The following is a 17,199-nucleotide window of genomic DNA, read 5'->3' on the forward strand; positions in this document are numbered from 1 at the left end:
TATCTTATTATCTTATCATTAATATAATTGACTGCTCTAAATCATTTTACATGTATCATTTCTCCTGTGTTTGTTCGAGGTTCCATGTTGTTTGCTCCCTTAGAATCGTTATTTGCTATTTCTTGTCGTCTGAAGTTATAAAAGTCATGGAAATCGTCGTGCTTGTTTTATATCTTTTAAGGCAGAACAAACAACTACCAAGAAACTAGAAATAACTATAAAGATTAACCAAACAAATACAATTTGACACAAATCCACTGCAAACAGACAAAAAAAAGACTAAGAGACACAACACAAGTCTGAAGTGGCACAAAATGGCTACAGAGAAACACACAAAAGTACTACAAACAGACAAGAAATGTAGAAAGAGAGAGAAAGAAAGAAATACTCTACATATATATTCTATATGCACCTGATAATGTATTTCCATTCAGCTGATTGAGTCAAATAGATTTTTTAAATTTCAAAATTTACTTCGCTAATTTAGGCTCTGGATTTAAATGCTACATTTTTTTTAGAAAGGCCCGAAACCATTATGTGTCTGTCAAGATAATTAAGATGCATGCCACACTGCATTATTCCTCATATACTACACTGCTTATCATTTAAAAGAAGCACATGACTGTAAAATAAATACATGTGCATGCCTTTAGAAGCCGGCATCTTTGGTAGTAATTTAATGCAGTCGATTTTATTTTCAGTTCTTCTCTTTATTGCATTAGAGGATGAAAAGGAACCTGAGAAGAATAGTTTTTTCCACTTTGTTTGATAAGCAGGGGTTTAAACAAACGGAGCTATTTCTAATAATGTTGAAAATATTGACACTGTCAGGGATTACATCTCTTTGCGAGGACTTCACTCTTATAATGACTGATATAACTCACAGTGTGAGCAACAAAGTAAAGACTCAAGATCATCCAGTGCTGCTGTGTGCACACAGTTTGCCAAAATACAGTATAAATATGACATGGATTTTCAGGAAAGCATTTGGTCTGAGTTACCAGAGGAACAGAGAGGTGACGTGAGGTGCAGGACAGAGAGCAACATTAATATTACAGCCCTGCACTGTAAGACACGCTGAAGAAGAATCTGTCAAAACATCAGGTCAGAATTTGATCTCATAAAAAACTTCTCTTACATAATGAATGGTGTGTTATGTTGACAAAGAAATGAAGTACAAAAGGTTACTCCTACAGTTCTTGTTATCTTTGTACAATAATACAAATTTCTAAAGAACATCTGCAGCAGACATTGGTTCTTTATTGTCGTTGAAATGCCGTTCATTTAAGTTCATATATTCCAAAAGCCTCTATAGCGGTCAAACCAGTTAGGCCTCATTTATAGACCATGTTAGCTGCCAATTTGTTGCACTTGGCATTAATAGATCACTACAAACAGTGCACGTCATCTTAAATAGACCTAAAATCGACTTTAGACAGAAAGATGTTAAGGATCTCCAGTACTAAGAATCTAAAACAGTAAAAATGAACTCTGAGATGTTTTTGAAATCTGACCTATATAATCATACTCTCATGCCATGTGTAAGGTAGGGCAGTTAGCGGATGAACAGAATGTGTGTCCATTCATCGTTGAGGAAGATATCAGGAAGTCCTACTGACAAACATTGCGCAAAATGATCAAAATGTCATATCCTCTTGTAGAAGTCATTTCATATCCAGTTAGTCATATGCAGGGGTGGACTGGGACAAAAATTCAGCCCTGGCATTGTCTGTCCAGACCAGCCCACTACATTATCAACGGACACCACATAGAAGTCCACAAATCTCGCGGTGTCTTCTCTCATGCATACTACTGTTACCACCTAGCTCAAAGATGGCAACAAGAAGGGAGGCCACACACAAACCTCTCAAGCCAAAAGTAAATTTATTTAACTCCAAATCAAGATAGCTCTAACTACGTAGTGGGATGTGTAAAATATGTTACGCGTCAGTGGTGTAAACAGTGTTTGGATGTGTGAAAATAAGGTGTGATGTATGTTGTAAGGTGCAGAAGCAAAGAAAAACAAAGGCTGAGGGCCCCATGCCCCTGGAAGCAGCCTTTAGATCTGCAGCTGAAGCCAAGCCCAAAAGGGCAGGCCAAGGGTGACGCCCCTGTTAGCTCTACCTGTGTCTGGAAAACAACTCCTCAGGCTCTCACATGTCAAGTGGTCGACCTGAGAAGGACATGGATACATTATAATGTCTCTAATCATCACAAATTAAGTATGATTTTATAAAACATAAAAAATGATAAACTCACCAGACTAGAGGAGACTCAACAGACATGGTACAGTGAAGGCAGAGAGTGGAGGCAGACAGAGAGCAAGTCCTCGAACATGGACAGAGGGGGAACAACTCCTCAGGCTCTCACATGTCAAGTGGTCAACCGGAGAAGGACATGGATACATTATAATGTCTGAAAAATAAAGAAAATGTTTTCCTCTGTCCTGAACCTAGAGTTGAGAACTTTTTGGATGTGTGTTTCTTTTAAAACCTTTTGAAAATTATTATAATTATGAAGTATGAATTTATACATTAAAAAATACATGATAAACTTACCAAATTCTAACAGTGGTCCCAAATGTCCACATATAAAACAGAGGGAGAACGACTCCTCAAATATATCACAACAACCTGTAATGGAGAATAATTGATCATTTAGTGTACATGATCACACCATTAAGGATCAACACATAAGCACAATAAAACTTCTGAAAAGAATTAGCTTGATTCTGCATCTCTATTTACAGCTCAGAAAGTTTACTGTTGCTATGGCAACAGTGTTGCTATGGCAACAGTAAACGAAGTTAGCAGCTCTTAGCTAGCTTAGCTAAATCATCTGAACAATAATAACCCATAATATCACAATTCGGCATATTAAAACAAAATCAAAAACGTTTTCTACTTTGTTTTGGACATGTCTAAAAAATTTTACTTACCATGTGTGCCTCCACTCGCTCATCATTGTCGAGTCCTCCTCGCTCGTCTCCCGGCGCACCTGCTGCTGCTGGGCTGGTGAACCCGGCACCAAACAGGTCCGTCAGTTTGGCACATTTAGCAGCCTCCACCTCCAGAGACTTAGGCTTTTTTTCCGATGCTTCTCAGCGCCACCCGGGCGCTTTTTACTCTTATTATCCATTTTAAGTTTCTGTCTCAGCAGCAGCCCGTCCCGCGACTCCCCCCGCCAATGCCATGACGTCCCGCCCCACCCTGGTTTGTGTTGTGATTGACAGCACTGTCAGCCCATGATTGATTGACAATGACAAACAATAGACCAATAATATGTGTCGATGCTGGCAACACATTGCCAGCCCTCTGTAGCCAATTGGCCGGCCCAATTGGAGGGAATTTAGAGAGGAAGAGGAGAAAAAAAAAAAAAAAAAAAACATAGCGGACCAGACCGGCCCACATTGGGTCAACGGCCCACCGGGACGATGCCCGGTATGCCAGATGGCCAGTCCACCCCTGGTCATATGTATTGTAATTGGTCATCCGTCTTCGTGATTCTTTAGGTTTTGTTTGAGCTCTGATCTGTATTAATCTCATCCATAGACACCTATGAATGTATTTTCTGCTGCAAAACACTTTGTGGTTGTAGAAAATCGTCTTTTCTTAAATATTCTCCAAACAGTGTGACATGAACCTCTTGGTAAAATAAATTTAAACTATTTAAGTCTGAATTTTGTTTGGAAATATCCTGGGTTGTATAATGTTCACATGTTCGTTTGTGATGAAATACTGCGACGAAATGAACAATAGAGAATGAAATGAAACAAAATACATTTTCTACCATCACACAATGTGTATGTGTATGTATGTATACATGCATATGTATATGTATATAAACATATATGTAAGTATATATTGTATATATATATATTTAATATATATAATATATATATATATATTAATACTAAGACAAGAAGGTGATAAGACAGGAGCCATTAAAAAATTAAAGATCAGATGCTGCAAGAATGACGCAATTAAAAGTCCACCAAAATGAAACAAATTTATTTACAGAAATAAATGATCGCAAAACTTCATCATCAGTAGGTGATTCTATCACCATAGCAACCAGATGCTAAGATTTGAAATAGAAGATTATTTTGATTGACAGGGACACTCTCTCAATACCTCCTTTGATGCTTTGATGAACAGCATCAAAGTTGGTATTTTGATAGGAGACCTCTGATTGGCTGTTGATTGCTTTAAATACTGTTAACGTTTAAGACAGTTGCTATTGCACTCTGACCTTGACTGAGGTAAGTCATGTCTCACTCTCTCTCTCTGTATTTACCCAGCATGCTAACCAATACAATTCAGGGTGATTATTCAAGTTTGAAATTAAACCACTGTATAATATGAAGCTTCTGCTGTTACATGTTGATTTTGTGCTGTTTTCTATTGCTTTTATGACAAATGTGAAATTATTGTTGCTGGCTTCTTTTGTGTTTTCTGCTGCTTATCTTAATGAGTGATATGTGTTAACGTAATGCTAAGTAGCGTTAGGTCGCCGAGGCCAGGCAGAGCGAGGCATTGTGGACAAAGCACCTGTAGCAGCAGGAAATGTTCCCATTTCACAGCTTACTCTACCAAACGATGTGTTTTGTAACATTGGGAAGATTAACCTTGGTGTTTAACATTAGTATTTAAGAACAGGTAAAAAAAACAAACAGCTTCCATCACTGCAAATCAAATTCAGATTCAAATTCAACTCAAAGGGGCTTGGTGCAATGGTGATTGATGAGGGAAGTTTTATTTCAAAAAACATTTACTGGTGATTTTTTGGTTAATGTGTAGTTTGAATGTGTTGAAGGACAAGTTGACGGAAGCTTAAGTTAATGCTAGGAGCACATTACATGAGGTGTGTAGCTCCTTTAAGGAAAAAAACAATCCCTCTCCATTGGGTCTAATGTTATTTCAAGGAAAACTTTTCTGGAAGGAGCATCAACTTGCATAACTTGCTCACACGGTCCAATTTTTTTACTCTCACAAATTTCAAATATATCTGTGTGTCCGGCAAAGTCTTGGAATTCTCCCGGTGTCTTTATTTCACAGATAGGACTTATAGTTTGTGAATTATAGTTGTTTGAGTGGTGCACTCAGAGTTTAGATTCCTCTCTTCCCAGTGAGGAGAGAACCGGTGCTTTCAGTTGAGTTTCCATGGCAACCAGATACACAAGTAGCAGGAGGGGAGTCTCTCTCTCTCTCTCTCACTCTCACTCTCTCTCTCTCTCTCTCTCTCTCTCTCTCTCTCTCTCTCTCTCTCTCATTCTCTCAATCTCTCGCTTAAACCAGCCAGTCTGTCTCTCTCTCTCTCTCTCTCTCTCTCTCATTCTCTCTGCGTGTGTCTCTCTATCTGTGTCAATTGTTTTATATTGAATGTTTGATAGATCAAATTCACCTAAATCTTACACACTATTTCATCCTGTCACCTGCAGACATAAAGCCTTTTGACTTCAAGTTCCAGACAAGAGCAGAAACTTCTTCGGAAAACAGTGCATCAACTCATCCAACAGCTTCTTCAAAAGATAGATCTACTCTCTGTGGTGAACCATGGAGAAACCAGATATTCTGAAGATCCTCAATGACGAACTCCTCACAGCCTACAGGAAGATCAATGCTCTTAAGGATGAGGTGTGGCAGCTGCAAGACCAGCTTCAAGACATAGATGAGTTCATAAAGATGGCGGTGGAGAAGGAGAAGGAGAAGGAGAAGGAGAAGGAGAAAGAGAAGGAGAAAGAGAAAGAGAAGGAGAAAGAGAAGGAGAAAGAGAAGGAGAAGGAGAAGGAGAAGAGGAAGGAGATTGAGACCGAGACCGAGAAGGAGAATGAGATCCAGGCCCTGACGGAGAAGGTGGAGCAGCTGGAAAACCAGCTGAAAGAGAAAGATGTTGTCATAGCGAAGGAGGTGAAGAAACGGCGCACTCGCCTCAGGGCCTATCTTGACTGCCTTGCTGAGCTAACTGACTGTCAGGCCAAGATGAAGATGATGGAAGCAAGGCTGCACCAGGAGCCACCTCAGCCTGATACAGGATGTAGCAGTGAGGTGGAGGTGGAGGTGGAGAAGGAGAAGGAGAAGGAGAAGGCGAAGGAGAAGGAGAAAGAGAAAGAGAAGGAGAAGGAGAAGGAGAAAGAGAAGGAGAAGGAGAAGGAGAAGGAGAAAGAGAAGGAGAAGGAGAAGGAGAAGGAGAAAGAGAAGGAGAAAGAGAAGGAGAAGGAGAAGGAGAAGGAGAAAGAGAAAGAGAAGGAGAAAGAGAAGGAGAAAGAGAAGGAGAAGGAGAAGGAGAAGGAGAAGTACAAGGAGAAGGACAAGGAGAAGGAGAAACTTGTGACGATCTACAATGTCGAAATCCTCCGAGCCAACAGGAACATTTTGATTCTTAAGGAGGAGGTGTGGCGGCTGGAAAACCATCTTAAAGACAGAGATGATATCATAAAGATGGCGGTGGAGAAGGAGAAGGAGGAGGAGAAGGAGAAGGAGACGGAGAAGGAGAAGGAGAAGGAGAAGGAGAAGGAGAAGGAGATTAAGATTGAGACTGAGACCGAGAGGGAGATGGAGACGGAGAAGGAGAATGAGATCCAGGCCCTGACGGAGAAGGTGGAGCAGCTTGAAAACCAGCTGAAAGACAAAGATGTTGTCATAACGAAGGAGGTAGAGAAAGGGCATGCTCGCGTCAGGGCCTATGTTGACTGCTTGGCCGAGCTCACTGACTGTCAGGCCAAGGCTAAAATTCTGGAAGTAAGTCTGCACAAGTGAGCAGTGAGGTGGAGGTCAACATGGAGAAGGAGAACGAGAAGGTGCTTGCTTCAGGGCCGAAAGGAAACGAAACTGCAGAAGGAGAAAACTCCAACTATGGGACTGAGCTACAGAAAGGAGGAGGCCGAGATGAGCTGGAGGAGAGAGAAGAGGTGGAGAAGCCCCCGCCCTCAACCTTTTTCTACTCCTCAAAACAAACCCCTCCCCTGTCCCCCTTTGTACATATTTGAAATGATCTAATGATGTGTTGTAAATATGTTAAACTTTTTGAATAAAAATAACTAGTACAGTAACATCTACCTCTGTCTTTCTGAATATACATACAGGATTCATTGATCAATTAACACAGTGTTGGAGTGAAACAAATCAGTGTGATTCATTTAGTTTGCTACTATTCATATGAACACAGCAGAGCATAGACAAACAATGTTTCTTAACTTTTTTACATTTGGTCAAATCTATATATTAATTATGACAACAATACAATAATAATACTATCATCTCATCTGAGGGCCCACCCATCACACTGACCACGCCCATCTGACACGCACACACACTCACGCACACACACACATGCACACACACACACACACACACACACACACACACACACACACATACACGTACACACACACGCATACACACACACACACACAAGTCATTATCATTTATATATTTACTGTATATATACACATTTATTTCAATTTATTCATGGTTGAGGTCAATATCAGATCAGAAGACATGTTCATGGCCCTGAAGTCAATTTAAAATGACATGTAGCATGTTAGAGTTATAAATAACTTGTCCATGTGTAAAACAATAGTTTAATTAAAAAAAAAAAAAATCACAATAATTATTTTGGGGGGCTGAAGCACATTTTAGGGGGGCTTCAGCCCCCCTAAAACAGGCCTAACGACGCCCCTGACCTTTAGCATCGCCGACTCTGTCAGGGCCGATAGAGGAGAGTGACGTTGAGCTGCCAATGTTTCTCTATTACGCAGACTCTAAATGATAAAGGAAGGGACAAATTCATATTCCAACTTAATAATTTCACTTCACACAATCTGATCAAAATCTATTATTGTTTTATTATTTCTTGGGTTTACCAATTTTCTTTTTTTGTTCGACCTTCATAAAAACACTGACACACTGCGTTTTTTTTCTGCATTTTATTCAAAGAAATACGGTGTGTGTATAATACATTTCATTTTTTAATTCAGCTCAACATGACATCATCCATATAAAACCATTTACACTTTTAAAACATTTTACTTACATGTATGTTAAATACAGTATTTACAAATCCCTTCAGAGGATTGTCTCTCAGCATCATTTAAATGGACTTAATCGTTTAAATCGTCCTGATGGGAATAACTAAGTGCTGAGCTTACCCTTAAAATTTTATTTCTGGAGAATATTGTCATAACAATCAATTTTCTTAGTGCATTAAAATCCTTCTCTTCCAAATTATCATTCATTTTTCTTATAAGGTGCAAAATGTTTTAGTTTTTTTTGTGAAGGTAAACTGAGAATAATAGTGACCGTCCAGCCAGTGAAACTCAAAGGCATGCTGGTAACAATAACTGCATTTGTGGACAGAGTCAGTTATATTACAGTTGGAGGGAGACGGCTTTAGTTGTCAGTTGCTGTCAGAGGGCTCGGAGGACACTGAGCTTCCAGCCGCTGAATGGACGGGGGTCTCTTCGAGGTTTTGGCCGAGGCCGGGATGTCGGTGAACACCACAGAGCGGCCGTCGGGGCAGAGCAGGACGCTGGAGTCGGCCTCGCACTTTGTCGTTCTGCTCGGCCACAGGGCCTCGGCCGGACTGGGCCTGATGCCGAGTCCACTTGGAGAGAAAACCTCTGTGTTTACCACCGATGCCTGACTCATCTTGATCAAAATGTCCAACGACTGCTTGCGGCTCTCCAGCGAGGCCTTCATCGCCTTCCTCTCGCTCTCATCCTCCTCTTCCTCCTTCCTCTCCTCCAGCTCCTCGTCCTCTTCCTCCTCCGTCTCTGTACTGTTGCCCTTCAGACTGCCATCCTCCTTCGAGCCCTGGTCGACGGCCAGTTTCGTTGAGTCCCTCTTGACTGAGAGGTCGAGGGGCCCGTCGCTCTGGCGCGCAGTCCGCTCCAGCGCCTGGTGTATGTGGGAGAGTTCGCTGCGGATTTTGCTCAGGTGATCCCAGAGGTGGCGCTGGGCGGGAAGGTCCTCCTTCTCCAGGTGGGAGATTTTGCGCTCGGCCTCCTGGTACTCCTGCAGGGCCTTGGAGAGGTCACTCAGCAGAGCACCCACTGACTCCGAGGGATCGTCTCCCGTAGTCTGGGCAGCAGTGGAGTCGTGGCTGATGGGTCTTCCACATGTTGAGATAGAGGACGTTTCACTTCTGGGACTGGTGAGACGTTCGTTGTACCACAGCTCAGTGGGCCGGGTCTGAAGCTGAGCCTCCTGTAAACTGAGGATTAGAGTTATTTAGACATTTTCAAATAAGACGTCTTTTGAAATTATACAGCAAAGATGTAGAATCACTGCAGATATTATGGTAGAACTAATTATGATACTCTTTAACAATAATTAACATGAAATAAGAAAAGAATAATTTCAGAAAATGTTTACCTGTTGTGGAAAGGAAGTTTCTCAGCTGCCATGTTCAGAGTTGAAGCAGTCTGAATATTCTTCAGGAGGTCCAGAGTAAAGCCCACTGCCAGCTTCTTCTCTGCGGGGGCCTCATGGTTCCCCAGTGGGGCCCCCGTCCTCTTCAGACCCCAGCTCGCTTTGCCTTCCTTGGCTGCAGCCTGCACTTTATCCCCCGGCCTGTAGCCCTGGTCGAGGGAGTCTCTCTGAGGTGACACCCAGCCGGTCGGGGAGCCAGCGGTGGCGCCAGGCCTCAGAGCTGGCACTTTCCACAGATTGACTTTAGGCTGGAAGCCAGACAGGGGATTTGTTTCGAGACTGTTTGTGGGCGTCTTGAGCGTTTTGCTGGCGTCGCTCTGCCCGGAGGCCGGTCCGAATGCGTGCTCATACAGGAACGGGTAGTAGAGGCGAGGGGGGATGAGAGCCCTGTCCGCGTGCGTGCCGGAGGCTGGGTGCATCAGCTGGGCCGCCGACGCCAGGAAGGGAAGCTGGGCGAGCTGCGCGTGGGTCTGGGCTGTCATACCCGCGGCAGGGCTGGAAATGGCTGAGTTCATGTAGGAGAAGAGGCTGGGGCTGATGGGATAGCCCACCCCGAGCACTGACAGATTGAGTCCAGTGGGATCCTGGTAATCCACCAGGTTCGGGGGAGGAGGGTAACAGGGAATCGAGCTGCTCACTCTGGGATGAGCTCCATCAGACTTGGCCTTTGAGTGGCCGGACGCTAACAGCCGCCACTGCTCCGAGAGCAGCCCGGGAGCTGTCAGACACGCCTTGGATAGCTTGTAGTGTTTAAGCTGGGCCTCTACTTCCATAGAGCGAGCTCGTAGAAGCTGATCTTCTAGGGAGAGCATGTCAGCCATCAGAAGTTCTGACTCTGGCTGTTTGGTTTTCTTTGCGGCGAACTCTGTAGCCTCTCCTCTGCTCCTGCTGTTACTCAAGCTCTGCTTCACCAGCCTGGTGCTCTCTGCTCCCTCACTTTGTCCTCCCTCCTCTTCCTCCTTTAGTCCCTGGTTTTCCCTGTCCTCCCCTTCCTCCTCCACATTCCTCCGCAGCCTCTGTCTCTCCGCGGCCCGCGTCGCCTGCTCCAGCTCTTCTTTCCCGGGAGCCTGGAGGCCGTGTGCCTGCTGAAAGGGCCGGAGCTGGTCCGGGTGCAGGATGTTGCCTTTCTTATAGGGCCAGTCCGACTCTATGAGCAGGGACAGGGAGTTCTTGCACAGGCTGTACTTCATGTGGTTGTACAGGTGAGACTTCTCCATGCAGGTGAAGGGACACTGGAAGCATTTGTAGTTGTAGGGTTTGCCCCATGGCCGGGGAATGTAGTGGGGCTTCTTGGGCTTGCGCTCCTTGTGTTTGCTGGCAGACGTCACTTTGCACGCGTCGTCCTTGGACATGACTGAGTTTTGATATTAATAAAGATTTTGTGATTGTATTCAAATGATGGCACTTCAAGATTAGATTTTGTTAGGGTTGTGTATCTGTTGTGCCAGGGTACATTTCAGTTTTTCTTCAGTTTTGCAGGAACGTGGGGATGAAAACAAGCATTTTCTTGATAGAGGTGAAGCAGAATCTGTGAAAAAAAGACAGATTTGTATGAATACGACTGCAGGACATCAACATATCAAACACCGATTGAAAGTTCAGATATTTCATCCTTCGCCTGCATGTCACATATTCTTCTCTTCCTGATTTCACTCTGAGAAAAAGGAGACAGCTTGCAGAAACGAAGCTCTGCGTGAGAATCTCAACATCCGAGACAAAGTTGTGTGTGCACTGAAGGGTGCCATATATCATTATGCACATATGTGTTTTATGAGAGCACATTTGTTGTCTGCCTCGGCCGAGGGTCGCCACTAGCCTAACTGCAGGGAGGCCCGCGCTGCTCCGTTCTCACTATACCTGCCACTACTCATTAGTTCCAGTGCAGCACGAGGCGCTATAGCAGGGCCCAGGGCTGGGGGGGGGGGGGGGTTGAAAGAGGACATCACAGGGGACTCTGCACCTGTGCAGGGGGGGGGCCCTTGCGAAACTCTCACGGGGTCCTGCTCGAGTTTAGGGGTCGGAGCCCCTCGGAGGCCGGCTACAGGCGGTGCAGGGCCAGGCTGCGGGTTGCATCGCGGCGGGTATAGGAGGAGAGAGGAGTTTGGGGGGGGGGGGGGTTTGGGGCCTGGTTCCTAATGAGAGGCTGGCATCGTGCCTATAGGGCGTCATTAGTGCCAGGACTGGGATCTGGGTCAGGACATGGTGCATAAGTTCAACTGATCTCCTGTACTCAGATTGTTCGTCTGCATTTGGAGTTGGCTCACAGTTTATTTCTCAATAAGCAATATAAGCATTGATTATGAGCGATTTCACTGTAATTATAATATGTTCATGTTTTAACAAAGATATAAAAAAGTCTTTGATTATTGTAATTATTGATTACTTAACATGTATTATAAGAGGAGCTGAAAAAAAACTTTTTTTATATTTGTTTGATTTATAATAATATCTTAATTTATCTTAATTCATTTGTGAAATGTTTGTTCACCTCATATTTAGTGTTTTCAAGTGAACTTCTTTTGCAAATATTTAGATTTATCCTCTTCCTGTTTAAAAACAACAATTTTCTTTTCCTCCTCTTCTTCAGTCTTCATTTTAAAAGACGAGAATTCCACAACAATAACTTGAATTAATATCCCTCTCTTCCACTCCTAGAAAATGAATAAAAATACCGCACAAAAATGTGTGGTTTTTTTTCTTTAGTTAAATTGAAAAAGAAAACTTTTCATTCTCGGAGCCAGGCCGGTGGGAGATGCCTGCGGTGAGAGAAGATGTGAGGACGAGTTTGCTCCTCAACTTAAAACACTCACTTGCTGTGAGGCTTTTATTTTTTTTATTTTTTCCTCGGGTTGCTCAAAGATGAAAGTGTGTGTGTGGAGTTCAGGGTCCCGCGCTAAAATACAAATTTTAAACTTCCCCGGCTGCTCTGATCAGTGTCTTACATTAAGGAAATAGATGTAATGGGGGGGGGGGGGGAGGGGGGGGGGGGGGTCAGTGAAGCAGACACAGGTGATGGAGAGGCCTTCATGTTACAGCCTCATCATTAAAAGCCATGGCACAAAGACACAGTGAGTCTAACAGAGGATGGCAGGCCGCTGCCAACCGCTCTCCCAACTGGACCCTCGGAGTTGGCCCGTTAGTGGTGGACCATTTGATTGGCTCCCTGGGGCCCCTGACCTGGGCTTTGAGCTCATAATGGAGCCTAACAGCTGCTGCTACGAGCCGATCAATAAAAATCATTTTTACAGTTGTCGTTTTTAGCCTCTCCTGGCCACCGCTATCCGCCCCACTCTCCACTGACTGTGCACTTTGCTCGCCCTCCCTCCCTCCCTCCCCTCGCCGCTGCCCCATATCTCAACCCTGCGGTCTTGTTTTAAGCTTTTAGGGCCAGTGATCAAACAAGCTTCACCGCTTGAACATCTATTGTTGCAATTAAGGAGGTTCACCACAGTAAAAGCTTTGACAAGTTACATGGGACAGCGACCACACCACGGACGACCTCTGGGACAGATATACACTGTACAGTGAAAACACACAAGGAAGGTGGATGCAAGGTTTAACAGCTTTTGGGTTATTAAAAAAATTACATATATAAGAAAGAATAAATACTTTACCTAAAATCAGGAGGATTTGTTGTGTGTTGGTCTCCCTCTGGAAAAAAGATCTGCAAAAGAAGAACATGATTTAAAAAATTGCAGTTTAATTGTCATTTAACTTTGTAGTTGCTGAATTTCATTTGATATTACAATCAAACAATTGTTAACAGATTGTATAATATTAGGTGAATATTCTTATTTATGAAATTTTGTTTTTTGTTGGCGTTTATCTAAAACACCAGATGAAGCAATGTGACAAAAATAATGTAATATATCAAGATCATATTAATTCAGATTAAAACAAATATAACAGGGATCAAAACTACATTATACAGTAACATGTAAATGTTCCAAATTAGTGATTTTGAATAGAAAATTAAAATTGGAAAATTCTGATTTCAAAAGTATGTACAATATATAAATTACTCTTAATAACATTATAGATATATATATAAATCAACATAATGACATCTTTAAAAAAATAGTTTACAATTCAAACCTTGTGCTTTTTCTTGTTCCAATACTACAAAATAAAAGCTCTGCCGTTTACAATAAGCTTTAAAAGTATCCTCATCAGTTAAAGCATCATGTAACAGGCCTCTTCTCAAACTCTTTTTTAAAACAATACAATTTAATCTTAACAAACTGACCTGCTCTCGTGCCATGAGCTACTTGAAAGCGCAGGAGGGATGCATTGGTCCGTACCTAGAGCTTGTCCCAGTGTGTGTGGCTGTCACTCCTCCTCTGCAGCGGCTCTGAGAGGGCAGCGCTCAAATGGGGAGCGCAGGAGCGAGTGTGTGGAGATATATATTGACTGGGAGCAGTGCCCGGAGGCACTACAATACAGCAGCTCCCCCTCCACCCTCCACCCTGCACCCTCCACCGCCCCTCACTGGATTGTCAGATTCTCTCTACCTTGCAGCCAGGATGCAATATAACAACTTACACAAAATTGGCAAAGGTTTGGATGGCAATGGCTTCTCTTTGTATAACGGAGGGTGGAGGTGGCATTTGTCCCCGTTAGTTCATTCAATAGGAGAGACATGTTTTCTTTTATTTAAAAACCAAATGTTTTGCACTGAAACTACACAGTTATACACTTTAACTACTTAATTAATTACATCCTTTGTGTTTTTCTGGAATTTAATAGTATCCAGGTGAGGAGTAGATGAAACTGGAGTTTCTCTCTTTTTCTCTCTTTAAAATCTTTCTATAGAGAAAACAAAGAAGAAGAAGAAGAATGCCAAACAAAAAATAAGAAAAAGAAAAAACAAGAAGAACAAAAAGAGGAGAGGAAAAACTAAAAAAAAACATCTAAAATGTTATTCATGATTTCATATTTTCAATCAACTTTCACTTGACAAAGATCCAATATTTCCTAGTTTAACAGTACGATTTCCAGCAGCGAGTGGTAGAAGTAAATAAAGTATTTAAATAATTCACAAAAAGAAGATCATCATTATCCGATTATTTCACAGTTTGCTTTTCTCTCCTCTCTCGTTGTAATTTACATTAATGGCACATTAGAAAACGTTATTGAGCGTCGTTGTGATAGAGTTAAAGTCCTATAATATACACCACACAGATTTACAACTGTTTTATAATATAGTTGATTAGTGTTGGATATTGTTTGTTCCAAGTTTTAAAATCCTTCACACACCGAAAACTTGTCTCCTTAAATTCATAATCTAGCTCATCATTGATTTTTAAACCTCCTGATTTCAATCAATATTTCAGTTATTGATTTGGATGATTTTCCTTGTTTGGTAACAGTTTTAGGGAAACTGGAATTTGTTGCCACATCTTTGTCTGTCAGTGTGTGTGTGACTCAGGTATAGAGGTGTGTTTGGGGGCGGCTGGGAGATCTCAGCCTAACTTCACCTCCGTCCACAACAACAGCCGTGGTGCTGAAGTGTGTTCGGGTTGAGGGGGGGTATCTGGATCAACGTCTCTCTGATGGGAGTGATTAGTGGTAAAGGGCACTGAATGGGTTAAAAAGACCACATCCACAGGCCAGGACTGACAGTTCAGACTCACTTCCTTTTTTACTCTTTTTGTTCCCCCCTCCTGCCCCCTCCATCCCTCTCTTTGTCTCCCACTCACTCCTCATCTCCTCCTTTTCCTCCGTCTCCTCCCAAATCAAACCTCCACCTGTCAATCTCTTCCCTCTTTCCTCCCTCCATCTCTGGCTTTCCTAGCCCATGGCGGGCTTTGGGTGAACTCCGACTTCTTCATTTCTCTCCTGTGGCGCGGTGGGGAGTGCGCATGCGAGCCCCCCTTTAGAGAAACCTCAGTGTCCGTGTGCTGGGGGAAGTCGGGGGCCCTTCACGAACCATCAGGCCCCCTGTCACACGAAGGCGGCCGAATGGGGACTGACAGGCCACTCCATAGAGCCTAACCATCTGTACCAAATGTGACAGCAGGGGAAAGAGGATGTCTGGTAAATCAGGAGGAAGGACAGGAGCGCACTGTGACATGGAGGAGCGAGTAGAGGAGGAGGAGGAGAAGGATCCTCTTCTTCTGAAAGCGAAGGCACATGGGAGATGTTGTCAGTTTTTTCCCAGGGAGTAAGAGGCTGTTTTTCTCTCCAACTGCAGAGACACTTGGGACACAGACGTGTCAGTTTCCTCTGTTAAGTGTAAATGTGTTAAGTGTTGACCAACTTCAGCGCTGACACTTCCTTCATCCTCTTTGTCCTTTCTGGTTTGACAAGAGATTTGGGGTTTTAAAAACGACACATTTCTAAATCCAACTGCTTTTCAATTGGGTTTTAAATGACAAGATATCCAAAATGCACAGATTAAAAAATCTAAAAGTGTCAAATGTGTTTTTATAATTTCTTGGTTGCAAGTTCTAAATTCTAGATTTCTAGTCATTTGCCTGCTTGATGATTCAAAGGTTATCCCTGATATTTTGTTTATAATTTATAATATAATATCTAGTAACTGCAGTGGAGCACTGGAAAAAGCAGATATATAATATAAGGGACATTTTGTATAAAATATAATTTCAAGATCCACTGGTAATATTAGGTTTTTTAAATACAAAATAAGTAGAGTAATATTTGATGTTTTCCCTGAATCAAATTACATTACTTGTTATATATCCACATTGCTATTGAGTGATCACTGTTTTTTAAATATTTAATATGAGACCAGGTATGGGTCTGTAGTGTGATCAGAACTAAGTAAACTCAAAATCACTATTTTTGATTGTGACATTGTGCGATTCTTACAGAATGTAATGCACAATGGAAATTGAAGAGAGTCAATAACCTCCTTGGTGGAGGTAATGATATAAAACAAAAAAAACTAAATTTAATCTTCAAACTTCAGATGGATCCAGTTAATTAACAATAAATGACGTTGATTATTAATCATATAAATGATATCAGCTTATCTGATTTTGCATTGCACTTCCATAAATCTAGGGGGACACACAAGGTATCAGATCCTTAAAAAGAATTTCAAAATGCCACAGATGCAGATATTCAAATATTTAATCCTACACCTCCCATAATGCAATTCAGGGATTATCCTCTCAATGAAAATGTTTAAAAAAAAAGGTCCTATCACGCAGTGCTTAAGAAAGTAAAGAATAAATTCCTGGATCCACCCCCGTGACACTTTCACATACTTCCACCAAGTTCCATGGAAATCTGTTCGGTAGTGTGCGCGTAATCCTGCTGACACACACACACAAATCAACCAGCAAACAAACAAACAAATGGGGACAAGCGAACACATATCAGCGGGCACACGTCTGTTAGTTCACAGGGAAAAGTAACACATTTGAAGCGGCGGAGTCGCGCCGTGTGAACGCACAACTCTCCTGGCGAGTTGAGGGAGTTGCGGGTCCTTATGGAGCGGCATCTGGGGAGGCTGACAGGAGCACTCTATTACCACTCAGAGGAAGGAACCTGAGGGCGGAAACAACACTGCTACCAGGGAGATCCAGCTGTGCACATGCCTCCAAACACACACACACATACACATTGACACACGGACAAACCCATGCACATTAAGAGAAATCTTCAACACACACACACACACACATATGCATTAACCACTGAAGAAGTTGTGCTGTATGTAGCAGAGAGTTGTACATATAGGAAGATAGATGTCTCAACGGTGACCTCTAGCCCAGGCCCTCTCCACCGCCTGAGTTTTAGG

The 17,199-nt window shown here is 42.6% G+C and overlaps 1 protein-coding gene across 1 annotated transcript; it reads right to left on the reverse strand.

Annotated features, from left to right (window-relative positions):
• Nucleotides 1-8,390: 8,390 nt before the first annotated feature.
• Nucleotides 8,391-10,783, reverse strand: prr35 (proline rich 35). Its single transcript, XM_053414367.1, has 2 exons — nucleotides 9,375-10,783; nucleotides 8,391-9,213 (listed from the first exon to the last, which is right to left on the reverse strand). Exons 1-2 carry the CDS (start codon nucleotides 10,781-10,783, stop codon nucleotides 8,391-8,393), a joined length of 2,232 nt encoding a protein of 743 aa, XP_053270342.1.
• Between the last annotated feature and the right edge of the window lie 6,416 nt (nucleotides 10,784-17,199).

This window comes from Pleuronectes platessa, chromosome 21 (assembly GCF_947347685.1).
Source record: "Pleuronectes platessa chromosome 21, fPlePla1.1, whole genome shotgun sequence".
NCBI classification, from domain to species: Eukaryota; Metazoa; Chordata; class Actinopteri; order Pleuronectiformes; family Pleuronectidae; genus Pleuronectes; species Pleuronectes platessa.